Genomic DNA, 18152 nt, shown 5'->3' with positions numbered 1-18152 from the left:
CAAACTCAGTGCTTGCTGCGATATCAAAATAAAACGAAAGGGAAGTGTGGTTATACTTACATCTACTTGCTTCTCAAACTGTTTGATCTTACGTTTGAGAGCCTGAACATATGTTATGAATGTAACAGCATCGGAAGTGCTGGCTGTATCCACCGAATGCTGCTCCAGCTCTTGGCGGGACTGAGCGAAGCATTAAAATAAAGATTAATACATAACTGCAAACATGCTCATCTATAAGAGTATGAATGCCTACAGAACTGATATGCCAACACATACCTTGGAGATTTGGGAATGGAAGTCCAGCATGTTATTGCCTAGCATCTGTCCAAACTTGCTGAGCACCTCCTTATGCCAGGAATCATACTTCAGGTTCACTTTCGACTGGACCTGGATTTAAGAGTAAAAGTTTTTAAAACTGCAGCAAAAATAAACCTGTGTATTGCACCACAATGCTGCTTAAACTGTTGCATCAAAAAAAACTAAAGATTAGATGACTGATTTGAATAGTTTACCTTGCCGTAGTCTATGATTACTGGGCCAAACTCCTTCCTTGTTTCAGCATTGTCGAAAGTTCCCCTGGCTTTGCGGATCTGCACCAAAAGAGCCTGCCACTTATTGAGATCCTCGCCCAAACGGTTATAGATGTTCTCAGGCTGCATGTCCCACAAACACTGGTACTGCAGCCAAACCTGTAACAGGACACATATTTGAAATTTAGGACATCTGCTTGTATCAAACTATATGTAACTCTAATCCTTAGTGCTTCAGAAGGATGCACAATACCTTGACATACTGTTCCACCTCAGAGACGTTTTCCTTGACAGCATTGTAAGCCTCTTCCAGAGCTGCAGGTCCATCGGGCATTCTGGTCAGAGCATTCCTGTAGAACTTCTCTTCCTCAGAAAGCTCATAGTGAACACCCACCTGGTCATTAGAAAACACTAGTCACTTTGTCACTTCTGTAGAAAATCAAGATACATACCAAAAAAACCACTTATGTTTCTCCAAACCTGGTATCTTTGACTCTGGATCCGTGGCAGCGACAGAATGACCATTTTCCATGCGAACATTTCCTGGTAGAGCTTGTAACGGCAGTCCTCAATAGGAGGATTAAGGTAAATAACTTGGTTTGTAATCCTCAGTTCATGGACCACATTCTGCATATGAAAACAAAGTGCAACAGTGTTGAAATGTTCCAGCAGTTGCTAGTGAAACATTTCACGCTGGTACTTTTGACCAAGGACTGAAGCCCCACCTTGATTTTTGGTTCTCCTCCAGGCTTATGGCTGACTTGTGGTGCTTCAGTGTCCATATCTACATCTGCCTTGTCTTCCATCTGTCCTCTAAGAACCTGGGTCCAAGCCCTAAGGCCAGCCTGGAGACGCACTCCAAGAATGCGCTCAATCTACATAGCAAAGAGAATCACCAAAACAACAAATTAAAAAAAAATAATTAATTGATGGCGGCATTTCTGGGGGTGGTGGGGGTTGTGTAACCTGTAAAAACTCACTTCAATGTCCAATTTGTTGACCCAGATGGGCAGATTGGAATATGAATGCAGATTCAGGTCATCAACAGCCTTCTGGACACGGTTAAGGATCTCTGAGAAGGTCTTATGGTCATACATGCAAGTCTCAAGAGAGCGGACCTCCAAGTCTATCTTTTCTTCAATCAAAAGGAGGTCATCCACCTACACACAAAATAGTTACAAAACAATTGAGTATTTGGATATTCAAAAAGGGAAAGCAGACTGCATCAGAAGTGCGCTAACCTTCTCTTGAAAGTTGAAGACTGTTTCAGCCAGACGCTGGACATATGGGTCAAGTTTGTAGGATTCCCAGACCAGAGCGATGCCCTCTGTGATCAGGGCCTGAACTTCTTTTTTCAAACCAGCCACCAACGGTGCAATGGAGATCCTCTCCTCCACCTTTTCACAAGTACGCTCGTAGGTGCGTACGCTCTCGATGAGTGAGATGGCAAACGGATATAGCTGATTGGCCTGATGAGCTTTGTTAACGATGGCCAAAGGAACACGGAAACTAAGCCACTTCAGATTACGAACCTCCTTGGACAGGGTAATGATCTCTGGCAAAAAGTTAACTTTCAGTTTCAGCATGCTTCCTGTGCGGCCACGGGCTCGACTGCTTTCGATGGTGAAGATTCGGCCTGAGACGCCAAGGTTGCGCTGCTGCACTTTGCGGGCCCAGTCATCAAAGATCTCCTGGGTGTTGAGCTTGGCACGAAAACTGTCACCATCCTGCTTCAGTTTCAGACCCTCCACGTGATTCTCCCAGCCTTTCCCCAGAACATCCTCCACACGTTTCATGTAGGCAGTCAGCTGTCGATCGATCTGCTTGGCCCAGATGATTGAGCCAGAGACCGGGGGCAGGTCGCGCACATGGCTCATCTTACAAGATTGGCTCTGAGGGTACTGCACTTTGAACTTGTCATGCAAGGACTCTATGTCGTCCTTCACACGCTGGATAAGCTGGGTCTGGTACTCACGGATGGCTCCGCGTATGTGGGGGCGGACAAAGAGAGCATTGAAGCGTGAGAAAATGCGGAACATCTCATTGGCGTTCTTAGCTGTGCCTAGCTGGTCACGGAGGCGGGCGGTGATGCGGGTCTCTACGCGGTCGATACGCTCATCATAGCGCTTCATCGCAGCTTCCCAGGCCTCCATTCCCTCCTTTGAGACATCCAATCCATCCACTTCCTTAACATTCTCATAAGCCAAGTTGACTTCTTCAATGGCATTAGCATCGGCAGCATCAAAAAGTACTTCTGCCACTTTCATGTCAGGAGGTTCCACCGCTTCACCCTGTGCATGCTGGGGAACAGCAGATACCTACAAAAACACCACCACACAAGTGGAAAAATGGACAGAAAAAAAAGTAAATAAAATGAAGATATCTCACCAGTCAAATAATCACAGGCTACTGTAGGAATCCAACATCGAGTTTATCTTCTCCAAGTATTATTTCAGGTTTATTTATACAGATATTTTTACGACAGATGCTGTTACAAAGCAGCTTAACAGTAATTCTTCTTGAAAAAACTAAAGTGCAAGCCACTGAGAAATAAAACTCATCATTATTAACGTGGTGACTATTTGGACATTATCACAACATAAACCTGAACAGTGCAGCACTGTGTTGCAGTACCTGAGGTCTCAACACACGGACAATTACAGCTCTAAGCTGTTCATGCTGTCTCCTGAAGCGTCTCATGTGATCCAAACGGGCCTGCAGCTTTCGGTGTGCAGGGCTGAGGCGCCACACCATCTTGAGATTCTCCTCCCTCTTTCTCTTCACAATGTCCCTCAGGAGCACCTGTAGTTTCTCATATTCATCCTCCCAGGTCTGGAATACTTCAAAGCAAGCCACCATCACCTGGTGAAAAAACATAAGGGAAAGGAGTTACCAACATGCACCAAAAGGAGCAATACCTGCAAAAGGTTGTTCCACTGATGATCAGTACCTTCTCAAATTCTTCATAGGCCACATGCATGAGCTTGCGTGTACCCAGCACTTTAAGGAGCTGGGAGCTGAGGTCACGGGAAATGGCCTCAACCAAACGCAGGGCTCGCTGGATGGGATACTTGGTGTTGCGAATTTTGCGGAGGTGTGTAAAGATGGCCACCAAAGCCTGACGGATTTTGTCCAGCTCTGTGGCTGACAAGAGATCGTTGAGTGGAAAGTCCTTCATCAGAGGGTTGTAGTCATTTACTGTCTCCACAGCTTGCTTCAGACCTGAAAATAAACCACAAACCATGGAATTCTGCACATGTTAATAAATAAATAAATAAAAGCAAAATAAACACTATAAAGAAGTCTCACCAGTGTCTGTGTCAAAGCTGACAGTGGCATGGAATCTTTTGCCATGCTTAAGAATGTCCAAGGTGAGCAAGACCTCTGGACTTTCTCTCTTCTCTTGAATGCGATTGAGGGCACGTTCAAGGTTCAGCCAGAAGCTGATTTCCTGCAGTGCTGTACCAGAAGCAGGATCTCTATCCAGTTTAGTCACCTTTAATGAAAAGGTACATCAACATTATATCAACTTTGGTTTGTCAGACCCAAAATAAATAGCAGAACATCTCAGTTATCAAAATCTTTCAATTAAAACAAATCTGCTGAAAGATCTCAGGAAAGAAAAATTCCATACCTTCTGGATTTCCCTGATCCAGCGATTAACACCCGACTGCAGTTGGTTAAGGAAAGTGGGGTCTTCTACCTTATCACCAAAGTCTGTAACCTTAGGCTTCTCCCCACGTTCATAGCACTGCTTGGCAATGTTGGTGATGATGGGATGAATGAGGAGACTGATCTCCGGAATTTCTATGTTCTGCTGCAGATGTAGCAGCCCCATCTCAAGCTCTGCAATCTTTTTCTCTACAGAGGGAGCCATCTTATCTCCATCCCTGAAATAAAAAGAAATACAAGAACTCAAAGTATCTAATGAATAGGATCATCAAAATTTGTACATAATTGTAACAGGTAGTGCTGTGCCTCCATATAGTATTTTAGCCAAGTTTTTTTTTTCTTAAGTTGTCCAAATTATAACCTTACCTGTCAGCTTTACCAGACTCCCGGATGTAGGATTTGAAGAAGGGAGCCACAGCATTGCTGATAAAAGAATGCAGCGTCTCATAGGGAGAATCTTCACTCAGGGTTAGAACCCGGACTTGGGTTGAAATGGGCTTGTCAGCATCGATGACCCCAGTTCTCTTAATTAAAGCCAAGCTGAAAGTTAAAAAAAGAAAAAACATGTATAGTCTGAATTCAAACGCAAATGCTTCAGAATATCAAACAATAACTCAGCAAGATGCACTTAAAGACATTTAGGAATGCGTCATATTACACTAACTTAGCATGGTCATCAATTCATAACCAATCAGGAAAAGCCATCAGAGATTTTACCTGTTGGATTTAATCCCATAGTGGATGTCAATACTGATGGAGTAAGAGATGCACTCCTTCTCCTCCTCTCCTTCATCTCCAACATCCTCTGGAAAAGACCAAAGCATTAAGTAAAAAATATTATGACATGTTTGAATAAACTCAATTCAGACAACCACACCCATGGCACAAACACAAAGCTACAGCTAAATCTTTAAGCTAGTTAAGTCTTTTAAGTAATTTTTGCCATGATTGTCATTTTCCATGTATGCTTGAGATGCACAAGACATGTAAGTTACAGATTCAAATATTTCCTTAATATAGCAGGCTGTAAGAATACAATATTATTAGCCACACTTGGCTTCAGGCATGTAAGACTAAGGCCACCATTTCATATCAACTGAAGCCCAATAATGAATGCAAAGGTTGAAATCAAAGTCTAAGCCTCACAGCTCACTGCTGAATTAACTATTTTGGTGCAGATAAGAGCAAACTTCAAATTTCAGTCATTTTGATCAAGCATAGAAGCACATACTAGGGTCAATTAACCTCCTTACTCATTGTCAACAACAATCAGATTCACCCCGATCTATTTCAGTTTAATTTTGAACTACTCCACACACACTGGAACCCAAGACAACAGCTGGGCTTATAACACCATAAAAGCAAACCTCGAGAATATCCTTTGATCTACTGATCCACTGAAACTGATGCTACCTGAGGAGTGCCTATATGAGCCAGCGGTTGTTAATGATGTTCCAAGCAGTGTGGCACACCACGTTAATAGTGATGACCTACTGCTGTAAGAGTGATTTGCCATGTCACGCCTCACTACTGCAATGCACATCGATTTAAGCATATAAATCTGCACTGATAATCAAATTACACTGCAAAAAACAATCCAACCTCAGAGAAATTAAGTATAATACTTGCATTACTATAAGAGACTGGCTTCACGTTTGTAACCTTAAGAGTTTCTCTTAAAAAGGATGGCAAAACAAAGCAGCTACTGCTCTGGTCTGGTCAGTGATGAACCGAAGCTTGAGGACACGCCTTAGAAAGCTCATGAGAAATATGATACCGACCGCATGATCCACTGCCTAAAGCAGGGGGTGTCAGTCCTGCACGGCTACGACACTGCAGTTCATTGTTTTCCCCGTTTCAAAAGAACCCACAACTGGGACCAAGTCGTCAAAAATAATACATTCAGCACAAACGTCTGGTGTTTAAGAACTACTGGGAACAGCTAAACACTAAATATGGTATCCAAACACCTCATTTCTTATCTAAGTTAGCTGCAATGCTCGGGAAGAAAAAGGAGCTTGCGTTAGGTAGCAATATCGTTTTAAATATGTGGAAATGCAGCTCAATAAACAGGGTGTTGACAGTAATGGCGTCTGGTCGGCTCCTATTTAGTTAAACATGTTCACAGTTTAGATTAGACGGAGCCATTGGAGTATCCTCTGACTCACTCAGCACTACATTTAAACGTATAAACTGTAACAAACTAGCTGGTAATGACAGCCCAGTTAACGAGCAGCTACGCAGTTAGCTGGCTGATGAAGCAACGTTAACGTTAGTTCAGACGCTGTCATTGTTTGGCGGCTCATGGACTCGACTCGACGCACACTGAACTACACATTTAGAAACCTTTAAAGCACTTCAACTGACCTTTCAGACAGCTCCGCTCAACTAAGACGGTGTGAATCTGAGGATCGGCCAAGAATTTTCTCATCTGCTCAACCGAGCTCTTTTCCTCCAGGGCGGTTTCCAGAGAGGCCGGCACCTCGCCGCCATCTTCCAGCAGCAGAGGCACCAGTTTCCTAATGTGTTTCTGCAGCACCGAGGTGTCCGCCACCGTCTGCACGGCCGCAGACACCTCCATCGTGCCACCGCCGTCCTCGCCTCCTCCACCGTCAGACATTTTTGTCGCTGAATAAGCCGCTATCGACCAAAGCTACAGACAAAACCTGCGCTATCACAGACTCCGCCACATCACCGTAACGTGACAGCTAAGGAGACCGCGGATATAAGCCACCCGGGCCGCCAAAGTGACTTTATTTGTGCAAAGCATTGTGGTGTATGTAGTTCAACGGGAGGTTAAAAGAACGTCCGTTGTGGATCAATGTACTACATTACCCATACACCACTCGGAACAAAGGCACTGGCCCCACCCTTGCTACTGCAGTTATCTGCAGTACTGAGTCACAGTACGTGATTGCAGCGCAAGTCAGGAAACTTTGTTTTCGTAATACCGTTTGTATTTAACAACCAGATAAACAATTTAGAAGTATATAAGTGTGTGATCATTATGTTCTTACTCTTGGAAAGAAAGTATGTGGCTAAACATTTATTAATGAGCTGACTGATGTATCCCGGAGCTTTTCACTAGAGGGCATCTGTTAATGCTCGTTGCTGAGACAGCTAGGTTATAGCTGTAGCGCACGTTTTGTGCTTACGACTTAAGAGCTTAGATCTGGTTAGGCAGTACATCCCCCTGACTGATGGTGTGTCCATTTATTTATGCATATATCTGTCTCGTTTTGCAAGGCTAATGTAACACACATATTGACCCAAACCAGCAAAAGTAGGCCAGTGAGCCTCATTTGAATTTGTTTCTCTAGGCCACTGAAGTGTGCTGTAGACACTGCCAGGCCAGTGCTGAGCGGATTCAAGTCACATGACCGATATCGACGAATCAGAGCCACCCGGACCAAGGACAGCTCAATCCAGCGTGTGCAGTATGAGACTTGACAGGAGCCTGAAAGTGTATGTGAGGGGGGCTGAATAAGGGGCTTATCCGGGGGGGGGGTGTATCACAGGACTGCACAGACCAATACAATGCCGAACAAGTCGAGAAAAGACAAGGTAGGACTGCTGTTCATTAATTAAATAAAATTTAAGATAATCATTCTTTTTATTTGTTGTGTCTATGTATCTCTGTATCATTGTGTTGTTTGGTTAGTCTGTCTATCTACAGTAACTTATTATTATGAAGACTAATACTTTTATACACTTTTCTGTATACACAGGATTCATCAAAGTCTGGGAAATCCAGCAAAAGTGGGAGCAAACACCAAAACAGCCATGACTCTGAAAAAGAGGTAAACTACAAGATTCTTACTTTCACATCTAGTAATCTATTGCGCTGTTAAGACAGATTTAAAAGGTAGAGCTGCTTTACAAGTAGATTTGTAAAACAGTAGATTAGCATAATCTTTTACTTAATAGTAAAATTTTATTAGCTGTTGCAGTAATTTGCAAAGCATGCAGAATAATCATGGTTGTTTACTGGTAGAAGTTGGCTATTCAACTGTATCAGTGTTGTATAGTGATCACCATTGTTAAATCGTAGCATCCAGCATGCTGTACTATTCTAAGCTAGAGGTGAGAGCTGGGGTGGATTCCAGGGACTACAATCCTCTTTTGGCATTCAGATCCACTCTAAATACAGACTAAATACAGAAAAGAAAAAAGAAAATGTTACGTCCCTTTGAGCCATGCAGTAGTTCAAATGTAAAACAAGTAATAGTTAAAAGAGAATTATGATGATTTTTCTAAATTTCTGCAAAATTCAATTGTTGAAATGTAAATAAAGTAATTCAAAGTAGTTTGATGTAGAGAAACTTGCCAACTCAGATTTCTTTACAGTGGTGGTGATAGGAACCAGGGGTCGGCATGTCTACAATGCAAACATAACCATTTTATTTAATGTGCAAAACTATCAGTGAACCTGCACGTCTTCTGAGTTTTTCTATGTAACATTAATAATGGTAAAGTAGTGGTAAATCCCAAAAAAAGTTTTCTTTAGGTACTATTTTGCCATATAACAGCCAACAAGTACCTCTCTGTTAACATTTTTTTAAATTACAAATATGTTTTAGCCTTATATCAAGACTATCGTAAAACAATGTCTTAGGTGTCATGGCATGTATATCTTAGCATTTCATGTAATAACTTTCAGGGGGGTAGATTTTAGAGGCATTAAATACTTTGGATGTCTGGTTTCTATCACCTTTGTGAACATTTCTTGATATATTTCTCTAGAATGGCACATTTCTCATCAAACCACTCTATATGGCTTTGTTTGTATATGTACGGTTTGATCATGCACTTACTTTGAAAAAAAATTGTGGAATTCTCCTTTAAATAAGCTGTGGGTGATTCCGTTTTTGTTTAGGAGTTCATTTTTGTTTTTTATTTCATAAAAAATAGAGTGCACTATTGTATGGAAAGGTTTGTGATGGACTATGTGTTGTTCTTTTTCATGTTGTTTTACCAACACAAGGGCCAGATCAAATCTCATGACAAGAACCTTGTCTAGTTTCAAAGGTATTCTAGCTTCATGTAGGTTAAATTGACTGAATTATTTGCATGCAAAAGACAAGGGAGAGCTCTATTACCCAATAGTCCACTGGCACATTCAACAGATTCCGCAAACAAAAGCCTATCTGCTCAGATTGCTCCTCTACAAAACACCTGATCTTCTTCATGCAGGAACATGACCCTTATCCGTGCCCCCTCAGCCCTGCAGCCTCTGAGGCAATTAGGGTGACAGGCGATCCACCGCTTCCGTGGACAGGAACTCAGAGGTTGTAAAGGGAACCGGGTCTCTGTGACTTTTGTTTCCACAGGGCTCCAATAAGAGAAGCAGCAGTGCGCCCCCCGCTGCCCAGCTGATGCGGGTGAAGCAGTCTTCCTCCCAGGGTGCACTGAAGAAAGAGAGGAGGCTAAGCGCGTCTTGTTTTCTCATCAGCACCAACAGAGAGCTGCACAAGCTGCTAACCTTCAAAGGTACACAATTAGGTCATTTTAAGCTGTTGCTGTGTTGAGAAAGGAGGAGGAAAAACTTCTACAGCTAATTTTTTATCACAGTGGAACTTGAAGACATTTAAGGAAATTGAACATGCAAAATACAGTCAGAAAAAATTCCCAGTAGAAAACTGTTAAATAACAGTGGACAGAAATTTATAGTAATGTACATTCTTTACAGCACAGTAACTTACCATTTTAATACAAAACCAATTCCAAAAAAGCTGGGGCAGTATGTGAAATGGCAAAAAACCCAAAAACCGAAAGCAATGAATGTGTGTGTCCGGCAATAATGGTGCCTTCACCGATGTGCAAGTTACCCACTCACACTTCCCCATACAATGAGAGACCCAGGCTTTTAGGTAACAATCTGTATGGTGCTTTCCTTCACTGGCCTGGAGAACACATTGTCTATTATTTCTATAAACAAAATGAAAGGTTGACTCATCAGACCATGAGGCCACAATATACATTTCCATTGTGCATCAGTCTGTTTCAGATGAGCTCGACAGTTTGTCAAAGTATTCCTAAGCACGTGTTGTGATCTTCATCACAGAAGCATGTGGGTTTTAATGGAATGCTGTCTGAGGTGTTGAAGGTCATGGGCATTCAGTTGTGGCTTTAGCCCTTGCCCTTTAGGCACATTTTTCTGGATTATATGTATCTTTTGATGTTAATGTGTAGTATAGAGGGTGAAATATGTAAAATCCTGGCAATTGCTCACTAAATGTTATTCTTGAACTGTTGGAATTTTCACTAAAGCGTTTTGACCAAGTGGCGAGCCTCGGCCCATCCTTGCTCAAACAGAAAGTGGCCTTTCCTGGATGCTTCTTTTATATCCAAGCATGATTGCACCACCTGTTAAAGATGCTTTTTGAACATTTTACAATGTTCCCTGTATTAAATTGCCCCTGTCTCAACCTTTTTGGAATGTGGTGCAGGCATCAAGTTCAGAATTAGCATATATTTACAAATAGCAATCAAGTTGAAGATGAGAAAACAAACATTTGTTAAAGTAGTTTAATAAATCATTGTTTTCTATTTTTATTTACATTTAACCTACTTGTAGTTGTAATTCTATTAAACAAATATTACTATGGACAATTACTTGGATGTTGTACTGTATTACATTTCATTAAATTTCATTACATTAATTTTATTACATTACATTAAATTTCTCAGTTGAAAGACCAAAAATAGAAAATAACATTAGTTTAAGCATATATTACTGATCTGTTAAAGTGTTATAGGCTGTCCAGCCCACTTCCCTCAGCTGAGGCGAGCTTATTTCAAACTCGTAGGATCACTTATGTAGCTTCTAAGCTCTGGAATTGCATTCTAGAGGGTATTAGGAATGCAAGTCTGATAGGTGTTTTCAAGTCCAGATTAAAAACATATTTGTTAAGGCTAATTTGTAACTAGTGTATTGTACTGTTATTTCATGCAGACCATAGAATTGTATAATGTATAATTGTGTATTTCCAACGTTTTACCTATCTTCTTTTGAGATTTTGTTAAAAAAAGTTATTAAGAAACAGTAATTTCCAGAGTTTGGCTAATGCCTTGTGTGCAACAGTTGTACTGCAGTGCTTCTCCTAAGGTAGAAAGTAAGGACAGGCTTTAGAAACACTTCCAGAGAGTGAAATCTAAAGAATTCTCAGTGTCATATGAACAAATGGAAAAGATAGCTTTGACTCTCAGTTCAGCACAGAAGCGTAGAACGTCAGTGTTCTCTTTTTCATTTATAACGTACAAAAGTAGCTCAAGGTCAGAGACATTAGAAATGGGGAAATCTTCTTTCAAATTATTGATTATCCATTACATTGCCATGATCTTGTATTCAGGTGCCTGTGGTTGTGTAAGACATGCAGTGACTCATAAGGAACAGTTATCAAAAGTGGGCCAAATTAGACCAGCACAGGCTTAGTCAGTTGGAAAGATAGAGCAGGCATCAAGGTTTTTTCAAAGATTGTTTGTTTATTTAGTGCACTGGTGGTGTTATACACAATGTGTTAGCAGTAAACTATAGAGAAGAATAAAATCATTATGGTTGTCAGGCATGCACTGCACAGTGAGCTTTATCTGCCCAACAAACTGGTGGACTTTCATGTCTTTGAAGTGGCAGTTTTCCAAACAGGCTTTGGATTAAGAATTGATAGCCCACATGGAACCTCATCCTTTTTAACTTTCAGGAGATAGCATGGTGCATAATTCATGGTGCAGCGGATGCCAGCGAATGTTTGCGCTCAGTCTCGATGACATAGTATACTCAATCTCATCTGGAAAACAGTGTGCCCCACAGGAGTAGCATTTCAAAATAACTTCTTTTTTCAATACTCTGCAAACCACAGGCTCCACATGACTCTTTGGTTTTTTGCTGTTGTGACTGAGCCAGACCTGTTTGGTCTAAACCAGATCTTGTGGTTCTTACAGTCACTCCCACCTTTTGTAGAATCTCTTAATTACTGTTGGCTCGACAGAAGTTACATGAATGAAGTGAACTGGTACTTTGCAGTTTGTCAGTGCATACGCTGTCATGCCACACATTTTATCTTACAGGGTTTACAAGGCACATCTCAATAATTCATGCTGTCTTTTGTGTACACTAGGTATCTTTAGACAATATGTGCAACAGTTTTCCAGTAATAGCCTCTGTATATACTCCATTCAAGTCGGAATGTGATGAACATGCACCACTTGGGGGACCCCAAAAGTCGCACAGGCCTTACTTTTTGAACAAACAGGCAGATGTTGCACTTGCTGGCAGAAATAAATGCCAGCACATGGATTCAGTGCAGCAAGAGTGCACATTGCAGATTGACCCTCAGCCACAGCAGTGCCTTTGTACAATATACCCAGTCCGAGACAAGGTTAACACACCCCTCTCTCTGTTCATGCTTATCAGGACTCAAAAGCATGCCGCTAGCAAGAGTAAGACTGTATGCTGTAAAAAATCAGTCAGGTAAACTTACAATGATAAGGCAACATACTTCACAGACTTAACTCAACTTAGTCAAAAGTTTCCTTAAATCACATCTTTTAAGTACTGCATCTCGGTTGAGACAACAATACTGTTTAAGTTGAGTTTGCACAAATGCACCCTAGCCTGGGAGTGGCTAATGTAGCTGACGAGTAATGGAAGCTTAGCAATTAGCATGGTCAGGTTGTTTTGGAATCTCAAATAGGCTTGCTTATGTGGTTTCATATGTGATGGATTTATCATTGGCATCCTTGTTAAAGGTATCAAGACTTCACCCAAAATCTTTGCAGGGGTTTAGCTTTCCGAATAAACCCTGACCATCAAAAACCAACATAAAGTACACTAAAAAAAAGTTAGGTCAACATGAAACTTGAAGTCAATCTTCTGCATACCTTTTTTTTATTTTCTCAACTTAGTTTAGCTAAAAGTTCTCCTAACTTACATTTTGAGTAATGCATCTACAGTGAAAGGAAACAAGTATTCAGACATTTTTCTTTTTGTTATTTAATAAACTTACAGTGCATATATGCACTTCAAATGGCTTTTGACTTTGTACTTATACATAAGAACAAAAATTATGTGTTCATAAGCATAAGCAAAGATATGTTTGAAAAAACAAACTTAGTAGAGACAAAACATATTCAAACACCACAAATTAATAACATTAGAGCATTTTTGCAAAGTCGTTGACAATAATAGCTTTGAGATGTCAGCTAGCTTTCACAGCATTGTCGTTCAATTTTGGCCTATTTCTCTTGGCACACCATTTTGAATTGACAAAAAGTTACCAGAGTTTCTCTGTTGGACTCTCAATTTCAAAATCCTCCATAAATTTTGAAAGAGATTTCAAGTCAGAAGATTGGCTGGGCTATGCAAGCATCTTTTTTAGAAACCAGTCTTGAGTTATTGTGTCTGTATGTTTGAGGTCATTGTCTTGTTTAAGTTTCCATCTTCTCCCCACAATGTTTCTGTTGATGACATGTCCCAGTGCTGTTTGCTGAGAAGCAGACCCATATCATGATGCTCCCAATTCTGTACTTCACTCTGGGTGTGGTGCTTTTGGGATCATATGCACATCCCTTCTTCTCTAAATATGACAAGCTGAATTATTGCCAAATCTGAGTACATTGTACAGAGTACATTGTTCCACAACAGTACTGATTTGTCTAATTGTGTGCAAACTCTGGACATGCATCTCTGTCCTTCTTTTCAGCAGAAGAGATTTGCATGGGGTGTAGGGTTTCAAGTCATCCTACAACTCTTTTCAAGTGACTACTGTTTCCTCTTTTACCTTTTTCTTATCCCATTTCCTGGCTGTAGATGGGTCTCAGAGGAGCTAGCTGCTCTATGGTACAACACAGTCACTTTAGCTCAGTTGTTTTACTGTAGCAAGTCACACTGAAGCAAGCTGAAGTTCCAAAGCACATCAGCATTTATTATTGGTCTCATGCACTCAAGCTAAACATAATGTAAATAAAATATGTAGAAGGCCAATGAAGAACTGTGCGGTAAAGGTAGCATTTAAATGCATAGCAAAGAGAATTAACAGGCAGCGTCTTAACGATCTTTCTCTCTCTCAAACACACACACAAAAAGAAAAAAGCTGACTCTCTGTGTGCATGCCCACACACATCTTAAACATGCATCCCAATTTCCCAACATATTTACAAGTTTTTTAACGGTAAGTCATCTCTAGTTCACTCTCATTTCTTGTCTCAAAACAGCAATTATTGTCTTTTACTCATCAGCATTGTGTTACTTGTCAACGAAATCTTTGCACTGTCACCCAAGCCTGCTTTCCTAATGCATATTATCAAACGTATTCTACTGACAGGGATGTTTAAGGTCTTTGCTAGGGCTCTGTAGCTTTTTTCCATTTAAGTGTTGTGTAATAATGTTGTCCCTGACAGCTTTCTTCACCTTTACCATGATTGCTACTTGTCGCATGATATTAAATAACAAGAACAGAAGTGTCTGAATACTTGTTTCCCTTCATTTGAATGTAAGCCCAAAAAAAAAAAAATTTAGTTGTGAATCCTTAGAGAAAAAAGGTAAGTATATTCTGCAGTCAGAAGTCTGAGAGGAGATAGCTGTAACACCCTCAGGCTGGAGTCACTGTGTGATAGAAGGTGTTGTCACCTGTGGGTGCAAACAACTGAATGAGAACAACTAAACTAAATGTTAGCAATTTCAGTTTATAAGGAGGCAACCACATCCACTCTTTTTTGAGTGAGTGCAACTGTGTTTTTGAAAACTGTGAAAACTGTTTTCCCAAAAAGGAGAAGATTGGACTAAACTAAGTTTAGAAAATTTTAAAAAGCTATGCAGAAGTTAAAAAAGTGACTTAAAATTTCAAGTTGACCTGTTTTGACCTGACAGTCTAAGATGTTTGTTCCAAACTAGGCTCAGGTTGTGTTTCAGTACGACCTCTGATGGCTGTGGAAACCTCTTGTTCACGTCTAAACATGAAAATACTGTACCAAGCGCTGGAGAATTCCCAGTGCTGACTAGTGGCTGACCGATTAATCGGCTAGCCAGTTAATCGGGCTGATTAAAAAAAAAAAGTGGTGAAAGAGTTAGTTTCAAGCCCTGTATTATAGCTCTTATGCACCCTGCTATAAATGTTTGCCTAAATCTGATCAGTCACCATTGTCTTTTGTAAATGTTAACACATTTCCCCCATCCTAAATGACAGCAATCTAACGCTGCTAGAGTCTATTGTTAAATATATATTAGCTTTTTTGATCACTTGTAAACATTTATTTAGAATGCAGATCTATTTAAACAGAGACAACAAAAATGTTTATTTAAGTTCAGCAATTTTTGTGTATCATTTATTATTATTTTGTCAGAAAAAAACATGATATTCGGCTGCCCTGTGCTCTAAATATTGGCATCAGCTATTGAAGATTGAAAAACCTATATTGTTCGACCACTAGTGCTGTCAGGTTTATAGTTTGCTGTGAAGGTCAGAGTCTACATACAGTAGTTATCACATTCCCTCTATTTAGAATGCAGAACTAACCACTCTGCTCTACCACTACTGAGGATTTTTATTCGTTCCTCTTTTGCACACTCTAGCTTTATTCAGCAGAGACCTGAATGATAAGCACTTTGACCTTTTAGTAGCTCTGTGTGTTGAGAGGAAGATTTGTGACTGGATTCATTGTTTATGTTGCTCTATATGCTCATATGTTTACTATGTTTCACATACAGCAGTTCTAAACATGTATTCTCTTTTTAAAAAGTCCTATAGGTTTTTTTATTTATTAAGATTTAACACGCAAACATGTGGTACTAGCACCTTCGCCCTTGCTTTTACTGAGGGAAGAGCAAAATGTGCTTTTGCTCCACCCATTTTATTGGACTTTGAGTGTAAATATTTGAGCGAATGTAGTGAAGTTATGTGTTTTCCTGTGATTTCATTAATGTCTCCTAAATCACACTTTCAGATAAGAATGAAAGCTCAGTCATTGAGATTTGATTTGGTGCATCATGTTGCAATGCAAAAAAGTAGATTTGTGATTTAATGAAATAAGTTGGAGGGAGCATTCACTCCAGCAGCACTACTGTGTCTGATCCACTCGTATCAGCGCAACACACACTAACACCACCACCATGTCAGTGTTACTGCAGTGCTGAGAATGATCCACCACCCAAATAGTACCTGCTCTGTGAGGGTCCATGGGGGTCCTGACCACTGAAGAACAGGGTAAAAGGGGGCTAACAAAGTATGCAGAGAAACAGATGGACTACAGTCTGTAATTGTAGAACTACAAAAGTGCACCTTTATAGTAAGTGGAGCTGATAAAATGGAAAATGAGCATAGAAACAAGGTGGTCATAATGTTATGCCATTGAGGGTAAATGAATTCCCAAGTTTGACATGATCCTATAGGATACCTTGATAGATTGGCTGTCCACCGGTTGAAGCTCAATAGAAGCTGGGTGATGCAGCAGGACAATTACCCTAAACACTACTATCTACTGCAGAATAGCTTAAAAAATAAAATTAAAATCTGCCTTTTGGAGTAGCCCAGACCTTAACCCAATAGAGATGCTGTGAAATGAACTCAAGAGAGCCGTTCACATCAGACATCCAAAGAATATGGCTAAGCTCAAGCAAGGATCCAGTAAGGATAAATGGTCCAACATTCATCTAATATGACAGTTTTTTTGTGACCAATTATTGCAGAAAACTAGGTAATTCCAGAGAATTCACATTCTTTTTCTTTCCGCTGTATGCTCTTATACAGAGAGAAAATAAAAAATGAAAGATATTGTGTGGTATGTTCACACATCTTTGATATGTATAGGGCATATTCTGAATCTTTTGCTTTGCTCTTGGTTCCTGGCTTTTCGATCTTGTCTTTTAAGGTCAATGCCTCTTAGACTCTTCTTCTAATGCGACAATATCTTTTTTTTAAGACTCTTAGATACTGTATGCACAGTACATTTATAGTGGCTTTGATGAAGGTAAATTGTACTGGTCTAACCTGTTCAAAACAGTGGACTGGCTGCCTGTTTGTAGCGAGTGTGTGTTTTCCTTGTGCTGCTATCTTTTTGTCAAAGAGTCAGTGGGGTTGGTTGGGAAGTTAATGAATGTGCATAAACAGATGAGTAAAACTGCCGTTGGTCAATGGTGACGAGATTTAGTTTAATATTTCTTGTGTGTGATTTAAATCATAACCTAATTATCATGTTTCATGAACTGAATAAGGGAAAAGACTAGGCAACACTATTCTTTGGAAAATGGCCCTGTGTGACTGGAGTGTGACCCACAGAGGCAAATTTGTCTTCAAGAGTCATTTTTGTTTGAGAGTAAGAACAGTAAAGTTATGCCTTGCTGTGCCCTGATCCAGTGCAGCCTATTATACACCCGAGTGCACTGGGGCAGTGTACTGATCTTTTTGGGGGGTACGGGCAGTGGCCAGGTTCATGGAGTGTCGCTAACACTTAAGCTTAGTGGCTAGTCATTACACATTACATAACAAAGTCATTCATCGCATAAAAAAAAACAATAAAACCCTATCTTCTGAATTTACTCAAGGGCTTTATAGAAAAAAGCAATAGTCTTTTCCTGTTTAAACTGCCATCAACCATTTTTATATTTATTATGCATCTGACTAAACTAAGTTGTTGCACAAGATTGTAGTTCTACAATTAGAGACTATAGTGCATCTGTTTTTCTGCATACTTTGTTAGCTCCTTTTTACTGTATTCTTCAGTGCAGGCTTTGGTGATGGTGGCTTGTTAGTGTGTTGCACTGGTATGAGTGGATCAGACACGGCAGTGCTGCTGGAGTTTTTAAACACTTCTGTGTCACTGGCTATGTTTACATGCAACGATTTTTGCCAATCCGATTGAATACAATCCGATTACAGATGTAGACTGAGGTGTTTATATGCACTCTATTCAACAATCTGATGGAAAACCTTCGTTTACATGCTCACTACAAGTAAT

At 40.3% G+C, this 18152-nt stretch overlaps 2 protein-coding genes across 7 annotated transcripts in view; one reads left to right on the top strand and one right to left on the bottom strand.

Annotated features, from left to right (window-relative positions):
• The window catches only part of dync1h1 (dynein, cytoplasmic 1, heavy chain 1), a 38426-nt gene extending 31470 nt beyond the window's left edge, over positions 1 to 6956 (bottom strand). For 2 of the 3 annotated variants that reach the window (XM_036592596.1, XM_036592598.1), the window contains exons 1-15: positions 6570 to 6956; positions 4920 to 5007; positions 4569 to 4742; positions 4165 to 4420; positions 3840 to 4026; positions 3481 to 3752; positions 3165 to 3392; positions 1772 to 2848; positions 1511 to 1690; positions 1256 to 1405; positions 1011 to 1157; positions 784 to 924; positions 513 to 689; positions 277 to 387; positions 61 to 180 (exon numbers count right to left, since the gene is read on the bottom strand). In XM_036592596.1, the coding sequence (XP_036448489.1) occupies positions 61 to 180; positions 277 to 387; positions 513 to 689; positions 784 to 924; positions 1011 to 1157; positions 1256 to 1405; positions 1511 to 1690; positions 1772 to 2848; positions 3165 to 3392; positions 3481 to 3752; positions 3840 to 4026; positions 4165 to 4420; positions 4569 to 4742; positions 4920 to 5007; positions 6570 to 6822 (3561 nt within the window). In that variant the 5' untranslated portion in view covers positions 6823 to 6956. The remainder of the gene's footprint in view (positions 1 to 60; positions 181 to 276; positions 388 to 512; positions 690 to 783; positions 925 to 1010; positions 1158 to 1255; positions 1406 to 1510; positions 1691 to 1771; positions 2849 to 3164; positions 3393 to 3480; positions 3753 to 3839; positions 4027 to 4164; positions 4421 to 4568; positions 4743 to 4919; positions 5008 to 6569) is intronic. The other variant, XM_036592597.1, reaches the window with a different exon arrangement.
• Positions 6078 to 9750, top strand: LOC118823179 (serine/threonine-protein phosphatase 2A 56 kDa regulatory subunit delta isoform-like). 4 transcript variants are annotated; one of them, XM_036592602.1, is made up of 4 exons: positions 6078 to 6160; positions 7523 to 7766; positions 7931 to 8002; positions 9533 to 9750. In XM_036592602.1, exons 2-4 carry the CDS (start codon positions 7740 to 7742, stop codon positions 9728 to 9730), a joined length of 297 nt encoding a protein of 98 aa, XP_036448495.1. In that variant the 5' UTR covers positions 6078 to 6160; positions 7523 to 7739; the 3' UTR covers positions 9731 to 9750. The 4 variants fall into 4 exon arrangements, with proteins under 4 accessions (XP_036448495.1, XP_036448497.1, XP_036448498.1 ...); XM_036592604.1 differs by lacking the exon at positions 6078 to 6160 and adding an exon at positions 7065 to 7108; XM_036592605.1 differs by lacking the exon at positions 6078 to 6160 and adding an exon at positions 7091 to 7127.
• The last annotated feature ends 8402 nt before the right edge of the window (positions 9751 to 18152 follow it).

Source organism: Colossoma macropomum, unplaced genomic scaffold, assembly GCF_904425465.1.
Source record: "Colossoma macropomum unplaced genomic scaffold, Colossoma_macropomum, whole genome shotgun sequence".
Taxonomy (NCBI): Eukaryota; Metazoa; Chordata; class Actinopteri; order Characiformes; family Serrasalmidae; genus Colossoma; species Colossoma macropomum.
Note: the sequence above shows the minus strand (reverse complement) of the source record. Positions and strands in the feature narration are given on the sequence as shown.

Excerpts from the sequence above, each read along its gene's own strand:
- LOC118823179 (XM_036592602.1), top strand. The coding sequence starts at position 7,740 with ATGCCGAACAAGTCGAGAAAAGACAAG. Across the intron at positions 7,767-7,930 it reads ACAAGTCGAGAAAAGACAAG|GATTCATCAAAGTCTGGGAA; the intron begins GTAGGACTGCTG and ends CTGTATACACAG. Across the intron at positions 8,003-9,532 it reads GCCATGACTCTGAAAAAGAG|GGCTCCAATAAGAGAAGCAG; the intron begins GTAAACTACAAG and ends TTGTTTCCACAG.